General features: G+C 53.2%; 2 protein-coding genes across 2 annotated transcripts in view; one reads left to right on the forward strand and one right to left on the reverse strand.

Annotated features, from left to right (window-relative positions):
- SHPK (sedoheptulokinase) overlaps positions 1 to 3,108 on the reverse strand; it is a 44,361-nt gene extending 41,253 nt beyond the window's left edge. Inside the window, exon 1 of the mRNA XM_011980449.1 lies at positions 2,865 to 3,108. Within this exon, the coding sequence (XP_011835839.1) occupies positions 2,865 to 3,032 (168 nt within the window). The 5' untranslated portion in view covers positions 3,033 to 3,108. The remainder of the gene's footprint in view (positions 1 to 2,864) is intronic.
- Positions 3,109 to 3,333: 225 nt separating this feature from the next.
- CTNS (cystinosin, lysosomal cystine transporter) overlaps positions 3,334 to 9,244 on the forward strand; it is a 32,904-nt gene continuing 26,993 nt past the window's right edge. Inside the window, exons 1-3 of the mRNA XM_011980450.1 lie at positions 3,334 to 3,684; positions 3,957 to 4,169; positions 7,067 to 7,150. Coding sequence (XP_011835840.1) covers positions 7,086 to 7,150 — 65 coding nt within the window. The 5' untranslated portion in view covers positions 3,334 to 3,684; positions 3,957 to 4,169; positions 7,067 to 7,085. The remainder of the gene's footprint in view (positions 3,685 to 3,956; positions 4,170 to 7,066; positions 7,151 to 9,244) is intronic.

A 9,244-nucleotide genomic window follows, 5' to 3' on the forward strand; every position in this document is an offset into this window, starting at 1 on the left:
ATTTTTGGTTGTCACATCTGGGGAAGAGGGGCAAGCGTGGCCGGCATCTAGTAGGCCAGAGATGCTGCTAAACATTCTACAATGCGCAGGACACTCCTCACCACAACAAAAACTATGCAGCCCAAAATGTCAGCGTTGCCAAGGTTGAGAAACCCTCTGCTACATAAACTAAATCACAGCAGCGCTGTTTGTCCCAGAGCACGATTCATACGTGGTGTGGCGGGGTCATGACTGGCCTCCGCTAAGCACTTCATTAGACAGGTGTCGCACACCGGGTGGGACTGAAAGCACAGAACAGCCTGCTGAAAGCTGGGGAGGGAGTGCAGAAAAGTTTTCAAGAAGTGGCCATGCCGGGCGGGGTGGCTCACGCCTGTAATCCCAGCACTTTGGGAAACCCAGGCGGGCGGATCAGTTGAGGTCAGGAGTTTGAGACCAGCCTTGCCAACATGGTGAAACCCTCTCTCTACTAAAAATACAAAAAAATTTGCCAAGCGTGGTGGCACGCACCTGTAATCCTAGCTACTCGGGAGGCTGAGGCATGAGAATCACTTGAACCTGGGAGGCAGAGGTCGCAGTGAGCAGAGATCGCACCACTGCACTCCAGCTTGGGTGACACAGCAAGACCCTGTCAAAAAAAAAAAAAAAAAAAGTTGCCCTATTTCAAGAGAAAGGGGCACTTTCTGAGCCTACTCTCCCCTAAGCCCAGCTCTCCTGCTCACCCTACCAGGGTCAGAACCATCTCTGCCTCCAATTCATAGTCCTTTAAGTAAGAATCCTTTTAATATACCCTAATGTCCCAACCAAACTAATCTTGAAAGCTTCTATGTAGATACAAAGTGCTCCTGAAATCCCTATCCTCAGAAATGCTTCTGAGCCAAATGGACCCTGAACCCTAAACAACCGTGTCCATGCATGTGGCAAGAGCTTGTGAAAAACAAAACTGGGCCAGGCGCAGGGGCTCACACCTGCAATCCTAGCACTTTGGGAGGCTCAAGTGGGCAGATCACTTGAGGTCAGGAGTTCGAGACCAGCCTGGCCAACATGGCGAAACCCTGTCTCTACTAAAATTATAAAAATTAGCCGGGCGTGGTGGCTCACACCTGTAGTCCCAGCTACCCAGGAGGCTGAAGCTGGAGAATCGCTTGAACCGGGAGGTGGAGGTTGCAGTGAGCCGAGATTACGCCACTGCACTCCAGCCTAGGCAACAGAGTGAGACTCGGTCTCAAAAAAAAAAAAAAAAAAAAAGAAAAGAAAACAAAAAGAAAGCTCTTGGGAGTGGATATTGGCTCAGAAAACCAAGGTTTGTGGCTGAAAGGGGCCTCAGGGGCTGCCTATTTCAACTCAGAGAACAAGCTGAGGCCCAGGAAAAAGTCATGTGAGGTTACACAGAAAGTCCCTTGCTATTAATTTCTATTGCCAATTAGCTGAACGCAGTTCACTTTTCCTTTTTAGGGAATTAACGGAGTCCAGCTCTGAAGATTAACATCCTTTCTTAACCCACCTACATCTCCAACAGAGCCCATGATCCTGAAATTGTCCATTTCTACCTTGTAGCTTTCACAAGCCAGTAGTTGTAGTGCATAATTATCAACCTCACCATTTTTAAAAACAAATTTTTAAGACTTTTTAAAAAATGTCTATATGCTCTCAAGATGTCTTTCCCACAGGATGTCTCAGCCTTTGAGGCTGGGGGTCTTTGGCTGACCAGGGTTTCTTTTTCTTTTTTTATTTTTATTTTCTTTTAGACAGAGTTTTGCTCGTTGCCCAGGCTGGAGAGTAATGGCACGATCTCGGCTCACTGCAACCTCCACCTCCGGGGTTCAAGCGACTCTCTTGCCTCAGCCTGCTGAGTAGCTGGCATCACAGGCATGCGCCACCGGCTAATTCTTTTGTTTGTTTGTTTTTGTTTTTTGTTTTTGAGACAGAGTCTCGCTCTGCCGCCCAGGCTGCAGTGAGTGGCGCGATCTCGGCTCACTGCAAGCTCCGCCTCCCGGGTTTACGCCATTCTCCTGCCTCAGCCTCCCGAGTAGCTGGGACTACAGGCGCCCGCCACCTCGCCCGGCTAGTTTTTTGTATTTTTTAGTAGAGACGGGGTTTCACCGTGTTCGCCAGGATGGTCTCGATCTTCTGACCTTGTGATCCGCCCGCCTCGGCCTCCCAAAGTGCTGGGATTGCAGGCGTGAGCCACCGTGCCCCGCCCAATTTTTGTATTTTTAGTAGAGACGGGTTTTCTCCATGTTGGTCGGGCTGGTCTCGAACACCCAACCTCATGTGATCCGCCACCTTGGCCTCCCACAGTGCTGGGATTACGGGCGTGAGCCAGCGAGGCCCGGCTGAACAAGGGTTTCTTGGTCCGCATTCTGCTTCTGTGGAATGAGCCAGGAGCCAGTTAGGCCTGATTTGGCATCTGGTTTCCGGAGGAAAAACTCAGACTCTGACCTGGGCAACAAACTGAATCCTGAACTTGAGGTCACAGGGCAGGTGTGAGCAGTGGAGAGCAGCAAGACTGAGAGGGAGGCGAGCAGCAAGAGTGGTCATTCCATACACACAGGAGGGCAGTTCCTCCAAGGTCAGGGGACACAGGGCACAGGGATCCAGGGTCAAGTGCAAGGTCCCCAGAGGAGGCCAGAGAGTCGGGGTGGAGGGTCGGCGGGGGATCGGTCCCAGCAGGTGGGAAGGATTCCGGGACCAGACCTAAGGGATCATGAGCACAGCTGCTGCAGGCAGAGGGGCCCCTGGAGAAGCTGGGGACAAGCTGCAATAGACACTTCCTTGAGGGAAGGGCTGTCAGGGAGGCCTCCTGGGGTGGAAGAGGGTGGTCAGGAGGCTCCTGGAGGCGGCGCTGCCCCGGGGCGCTACCTCACCTGGGGCCCGGCCCCCGCGCTCTCGACCGCCGCCTCTGCCCGCGCAGCGCGGGTACAACTCGCCAGCACCACGAACTCGGATGGTTCGTTGGGCGCGGCCCTCAGCAGAGCTGCCTTCACAGACGTGGTGCCCAGGTCAATGCCGAGGGTGATCGGCCGCGCAGCCATTATCTCCCCGACCCGCGCAGCTCCGGTCTGCAGCCGGCGGCCCCACACGTCCGCGGCTTTCACTCGGGAGGGCGGGGCAGGGGCGGGGAGTCGCCTGCCAATCTTTCAGCCACATGGAGGTTTCTCGCCTTCCCATTGGTCGGGAAAGGCGAGCCAATCTTTCAGCCACACGGAGGTTTCTCGTCTTCCCATTGGCCGGGGTAGGCGGGTTTCCACGCAACCCTCGCGGCGGGCCCTAGCTATAGGCGGAGAGGCGACAGAAGGCGGGACCTAAAGGGGACCCCGCCCCGCAGGGCTCCGGTTTCCGCCCAGTGGAGAGCTGTCTGAGCTCCGCTCACCAAAAGAGCCGGGAAACGCTGGCGGCTCCAAGAGCTTCTGTGTCACTGGCAGCGGCCTCATCCTCCCTCACGCCGAAGCCCCGATCCCTGCGCCCCGACCCAGCTGCGCTTTCTCCGGCCAAGACGCGTGAAAACTACAACTCCCAGAGTGCATCTCGCCGAGATCGGACCCCAGTCAGGTGGCAGAGGTCAGGTGACAGCGGACCCGCCTCTCCCAAAGTCTAGCCGGGCCCGGGAACGCGGTGCATTCCAGACCGGCACCTGGCGAGGCTCCTGCGTCCCCTGAGGGCGGTTCCCCGAGCTGGGGGGCTCAGGTGAGAGCGGGCGCAGCCTCCCGTTTCCCAGGCGGGCCCCTTGAGGCACAGCAGGTCAGCGGGGCAGCCTGCCGGGGGTCCAGCGCCCTCAGCCGCGCCGGGCTCTTTTCCCCGCCACCAGTGCTGGCCTCGCGACACCGGACAACCCCGGGGTGGAAGGGCCCGAGCGCTGGTCAGCGCAGGCAGGGACAGCGGGCTGCCGGGGTGGGTACCGTTCCCAGCCCCTTCCCTTCTGCTCAGTTGCCGCCTGGGTCTGGGTTGGGAATTTGCAGATTGCTTTGGAGACGGTGAGAGGACCTTTGCGAGAGCGCCGGTTGACGTGCCAAGTTCGGGGCTCCGGGGGACTGAGCAACAGGAGACCCCACCCTCCCCTCCGGGTTTTCACTCAGGGCTAAGGGAGGACTCCTGAGCCCTGCCTCTTCCAGTAACATTGAGGAGGATAACTGTGCTTTGTGAGAGCTCGCTACGCGCCCTAAGCAACAGAGGTAACCACTTTATATCCTTGTTTCTCAACCTCCTTATTCCTACCCACCCCTCTCCCATAAAATTTAATACCACTAGTACACTGGGTATTTGTTTACGTGACCACAAACCATTGTAATAGCTAGATTTTTTTCCACCACCACCTCCCCCCACCACCCCAAGCCATTTTTTCTTTTTTTTTTTTTTTTTTTTTGAGATAGAGTCTCCAGCCTCTGTCGCCCAGGACTGGAGTGTGGTGGCGCCATCTCAACTCACTGCAACCTCCGCCTTCCGTGTTCAAGTGATTCTCCTACCTCAGCCTCCCAAGTAGCTAGGACTACAGGCCCGAGCCACCATGCCCAGCTAATTTTTGTATTTTTAGTAGAGACGGGGATTCACCATGTTGGCCAGGCTGGTCTCGAACTCCTGACCTCAGGTGATCTGCCCACCTCGGCCTCCCAAAGTGCTGGGATGACAGGCGTGAGCCACCACGCCCAGCCTACCCCCAGTCAATTTTAGTCCAACTTGACAATGCATGCTTTACATCTCCTCATTTAAGTCCTGTGAAGTAGTTACCACTGTCCCTGTTTAGCACCACACGGTCACATAAGTAATAAACGCGAACCCAGGTTCAAACCTGTCTCCAGTGTACACAGCCCTTACCACTATTTGTATACCCTCTGCAAAAGCAGGAGACCCAGGGAGTTCCAGGTCGTAGAACAGAGGACAGGACCAACTCATACCTGGCAGAGAGGAGCTGCCACAGGAGACCCATAGCCCCAGGTTGCTTCTGGGAAGGGACTGAATGGGTGAAACAACATGTGACATCTGAATGAGGCCTGGACAATTGTTAGAACTTACATAGTAAGGGCACACCAGACAGAGCCCATTGTCAAGAGATACTTCATTTCTATCTTGTAGCTTTCACAAGCCACTAGTTTTATGTAATTATCAATCTGTTTTGTTTGTTTGTTTGTTTTTGAGATGGAGTTTCACTCTTATCACCCAGGCTGGAGTGTAATGGTGCAACCTCGGCTCACTGCAACCTCTGCCTCCCGGGTTTAAGCGATTCTCCTGCCTCAGCCTCCCAAGTAGCTGGGACTACAGGCACATGCCACCATGCCCAGCTAATTTTCGGATTTTTAGTAGAGACGTGGTTTTGCCATGTTGGCCAGTCTGGTCTCGAACTCCTGACCTCAAGTGATCCAACTGCCTCTGCCTTCCAAAGTGCTAGGATTATAGGCATGAGCCACTGCGCTCAGCCTAATCTGATGTTTTTTAACATTTTAGTTGACTTACCTCTCAATGTCGTTTTGTCTGTGCTGGCATCATTCCTCCAGGTGTCTCAGCCTTTGAGGCTTGGGGATATTTGCTGACCAAGTCTGTGAGTTCGAGAAGCTGGTTAGGCCTGATTCTGCATCTAATTTCTGGAGAAAAACCACTCTACCCGGGGCAGCAAACTGAATCCCGAACTTGAGGTCACAGGGCAGGTGTGAGGAGCGGAGAGCAGCAAGACTGAGAGGGAGGCCTGTGGTCATTCCATACACACAGGAGGGCAGTTCCTCCAAGGTCAGAGCACAGGAATCCGGCGCCAAGGGCAAGGCCCCCAGGGGAGGCCAGAGCGTGGGTGGGGTGTCATTCCTGGCCAGTGGGAAGGGTCTCAGATGAGGCAGAGCTGCAGCAGCCGAAGAGAGAACCCTGGAGGAGACAGGGGCCAGACAGAGGTCAGACAGCTGGAGCGGCCAGGGGGGCTTCTTGAGGAGTATGTAAGGGAGTTGTCAGGACATGCTGGAGGCCTTGGGGACACTGAAATCAGAGTAGGAACAGGGATCTCTCCATACAGACCTTACCCAGTGCTCCCCACAGTTTGCAGGAGCCCCAGGAGGCTGTCAGCGTGGGAGGACCTGAGCACTGTGTACTGAGGCAGCGTAGAGACCAAGCTACAGAAATCCATGCCAGTCTGCTTGCTCTTGACCCACGGTTCACCTGCTGTGTGTTGGGGTTACAGGAATGCAGCTCCCCATCTTCCACACTAAACCGAGGAGTTGCTCTGGGGCTCATCCCTCCCCGAGTCCTCCTTGTGAATGACCCCAGCCAGTCCTGAAATAGTGACACTTGTCAAATAAAGTCTTGACAGACATGGTGGCTCACACCTGTAACCCCAGCACTTTGGGAGGCTGAGGCAGGCAGATCGTTTGAGGTCAGGAGTTCCAGACCAGCCTGGCCAATGTGGCGAAACCCAATCTCTACTAAAAATACAAAAGTTAGCTGGGCATGGTGGCGGGCACCTGTAATCCCAGCTGCCCAGGAGGCTGAGGCAGGAGAATTGCTTGAACCCAGCAGGGGAGGTTTCAGTGAACTGAGTTCGCACCACTGCACTCCAGCCTGGGCAACAGAGCAAGACTCTGTCCCAAAAAAAATTTTTTTTAATATGTATATTAAAAAAACAATTTTTTTTTTAAGTCTTAAGGGTCAGTTGGTGTCATCAGCCCTTAGACTGTTATCCCAGGACAGCAAAGGAAACTAATTTCCTTGAGGTTTGTAGGTTCACAATGTCAAATATCTGACCACAGTTTTAACTTTTGGAGAAAAAGAATCCCAGGCTAGTAAAACTGCATCCTTTCTTTCTGCTAAGTTTTTGCTAAAAGCAGTTGAGGAGGGAAAAATTCTGGTCTTTGTTCACTTCCACAGGGGGGTACTTTACACAACCCATTTGGCTCCCCGAGCCCGTTTCCCGTATATCAAAGGAAGATAAGGCCTCTCTGGGTGGCCCTCTGAGGCTGTGATGCAAAGCCCTGAGGTCAGAGCTGCCAATTGGGAGTCCTTTATGAGCCATCCATGCTCCAGAGGGCAGATCGTCTACAGGGAGCTGAGCTGATTCAACATTCACCTGAACGTCTCTCGCTATTTTTCTTCCTAGTTCTGAGAATTCGGGAAACATGATAAGGAATTGGCTGGCTATTTTTATCCTTTTTCCCCTGAAGCTCGTAGAGAAATGTGGTAAGTTTAGAAATGACATATTTTTATCCTTTTTCCCCTGAAGCTCGTAGAGAAATGTGGTAAGTTTAGAAATGACATGTCAACTTTGTAAAGAGGGAAATGGTGGCTAGAGGAAGTAGTCGTCTGATCTGTTTGTTGCCAAGGGTTTAGTACCCGTCAGACCACGTGTCTCTGTTTGCTCCTTAGCCATGTGACCCCTGGGGTGGTGGAGCGGAACCAGGTCTGGGATCCAGGTGTTTGGCAAAGAGCCAGATAGTTCCACAAATAATTGGCCTTCTGCCCTGGTATCTCTGTGCCTTTCCTGTATCATGAAAGTGAACAGTTGGTTCTTAAAGTCAGACTATGCAGCTGATTCTCCAAGTCAAACTGTAGAGCCCCAACAACCTGGGATTATATCTTAAAGACTGGCTCAGGCTGGAGCAGTGGCTCTTCACGCCTATAATCCCAGAGCTTTGGGAGGCCGAGGCAGGAAGATCTGTTGAGGCCAGGAGTTTGAGACCAACCTGGGCAACGTAGTGAAACCCCATCTCTATTAAAAAATAATTTTTAAAACTTAGCTGTGTGCAGTGGCTTGTGCCTATAGTCCTAGCTACTTGGGAAGCTGAGGCAGGAAGATCACCTGAGCCCAGGAGGTAAAGGCTACAATGAGTTATGATCACACCACTTCACTCCGGCCTGGGCAACAGAGTGAGACCCTGACTTGAAAAAAAAAAAGAAGGCCGTGTGCGGTGGCTCATACCTGTAATCCCAGCACTTTGGGAGGCCAAGGCGGGCGGATCACAAGGTCAGGAGATTGAGACCATCCTGGCCAACATGGTGAAACCCCATCTCTACTAAAAAATATATATATATACAAAAATTAGCTGGGCATGATGGCGGGCGCCTGTAGTCCCAGCTACTCAGGAGGCCGAGGCAGGAGAATTGCTTGAACCCAGAAGCCAGAGGTTGCAGTGAGCTAAGACTGCGCCACTGCACTGCAGCCTGGCGACAGAGCAAGACTCTGTCCCACCCCTGAAAAAAAAGAATAATGGCTTATGTCCCTGCCTGTGGACCTCACAGAGAGAGTCCTGGGTCCTGGGAAATAGCGGGGAAGCAGAAGAGGTGGCCACCCTGTTGTACCTGGTTCTGCCAGGCACAGGTCATCTGAGGAGTCTGCCCAGCATCCCCTTGTAAGGTGAGAAAACCTGTCCCTTAGAGAGGGGCTGAGGAACAAAGTACAACGCCCCGCAGGGCTAGGGGTCACTTGGAACACAGGCTGGGATGCAGTTTACACGTCCTTGTAGGAGGACTGACCTTCAGCACAGGCCTCTTTGACACTCGTGCCCTTCTAGCAATTCTCCTACTGCCCAAAACATCTCTGGAATTCCTTCCATAAAGAGCCGTGTTTAGCACTTCCAGGGTGCCGGGCCCATTCATTTCATCCTCAGCTTGCCTGTTGGGTCAAATACAAAAATTAGATACGTTTTTTGTTTGTTTTTTGTTTTGAGACAGAGTCTCACTCTGTCACTGGGGCTGGTGTGCAGTGGCACGATCTCAGCCCACTGCAACCTCCACCTCCCGAGTTCAGGCAATTCTCCTGCCTCAGCCTCCTGAGTAGCTGGGATTACAGGCGCCCGCAACTACGCCCAGCTATTTTTTTGTATTTTTGGTAGAGACGGGGTTTCACCATGTTGGCCAGGCTGGTTTCAAGCTCCTGACCTCGTGGTTCACCCGCCTCGGCCTCCCAAAGCGCTGGGATTACAGGCGTGAGCCGCCGTGCCTGGCCCAGATACATCTTAAATTCCCATTTCAAGTGAACCTTAACAAACCACACAAATCCTGCAGAGGTCTCCCCCAGAGCCTAGCACCACTGCAGTTATCTGGCCTCTTGCATCTCTGAGGAAACAGTGGTCACGTGATCATCTCTTCCAGGTTTGTTAAACAATCAGCAATGTTTGTTTGTAGTCACACCTTGTGGATAAGCAATTTCGGGGAAAGGCAGGTCTTTCAGACGCTGGAGCCTGGTGTTTTGAAACCCCTTCCCCGCCCTCCAGGATCAGACTTTGTGAGACTGAGGCTGGAGCGTGTGTGCGCACGCGCGTGTGTGTGTGCCCAGGCG

Source organism: Mandrillus leucophaeus, unplaced genomic scaffold (assembly GCF_000951045.1).
Source record: "Mandrillus leucophaeus isolate KB7577 unplaced genomic scaffold, Mleu.le_1.0 Scaffold212, whole genome shotgun sequence".
NCBI lineage: Eukaryota > Metazoa > Chordata > Mammalia > Primates > Cercopithecidae > Mandrillus > Mandrillus leucophaeus.